General features: G+C 35.8%; 1 protein-coding gene across 1 annotated transcript in view; it reads left to right on the plus strand.

The window, feature by feature from the left end:
* The first annotated feature begins 223 nt into the window (after positions 1 to 223).
* LOC122061030 (telomere repeat-binding factor 4-like) overlaps positions 224 to 854 on the plus strand; it is an 11,352-nt gene continuing 10,721 nt past the window's right edge. The window contains exon 1 of the mRNA XM_042624195.1: positions 224 to 537. Coding sequence (XP_042480129.1) covers positions 388 to 537 — 150 coding nt within the window. The 5' untranslated portion in view covers positions 224 to 387. The remainder of the gene's footprint in view (positions 538 to 854) is intronic.

Here is an 854-nt window from a genome sequence, read left to right on the forward strand (position 1 = left end):
AAAAAAAAAAAAAAAAAAAGTTCTTTTGTATTTTCTCATGTTTTATTTTTTTTTTCTTTTTTAACAAAAGAAATTTGACAATTCTTATTTTATTTTAAAATTCAAGAAAACATCTTCCCTTGGGTCAGGACATGCTGAGCACCCTCACCAAAAAGAAAAAAAAAAGGAACATGATGAGTACAAACACAATTTCTTAAACTAAGAAGACTTTTCTTCATTTCGCTACCAAACACAGCCTTAATTAAACCCATCTTCCGGAGGGAACGGAGGACTCTCACCGAAACGGGTTCCTTTTGGACACTGTAGTTGCTTTCGAGGGTTCTTCAGGGGTACAACCATCAAACGTTTTGCAGAGACTGCGTCTGTCTCAGAGAGAGAGAGAGAACGATGGGAAATCCCAAGCAGAAATGGACGACTGAAGAGGAAGAAGCTCTGCGAGCGGGTGTAGACAAGCACGGCGTCGGGAAATGGAAGAACATTCAGAGGGATCCAGAATTCGGTCACTGTCTATCGGCGCGTTCCAATATCGATTTGAAGGTTTTTTTTTTTTCATAGTTTAGTACTTTCTCTGTCTCCCACAATCTATCTCTCTTTCGTTGTGCATTTCGGTTTATAGAACTCAACTTCATGTTGCTTAATTATTATCCTACATATTGTCTTCTATGTAAACTGTGTAATTCGTATTGGATCGATTAGGTATGAACCATTTATCCGTAATTCGTATTTTATTCGTTATATATTGACCATTTTTCTTTAATTTTCGTCCATTATTTTACTGGTATAGTTGATGTTTCTTGGCCTGAATATTTGCAAGTTTTTGGTTCTCATATAGACAAACGATTTTTTTTTTTTTT

Source organism: Macadamia integrifolia, chromosome 14 (assembly GCF_013358625.1).
Source record: "Macadamia integrifolia cultivar HAES 741 chromosome 14, SCU_Mint_v3, whole genome shotgun sequence".
NCBI lineage: Eukaryota > Viridiplantae > Streptophyta > Magnoliopsida > Proteales > Proteaceae > Macadamia > Macadamia integrifolia.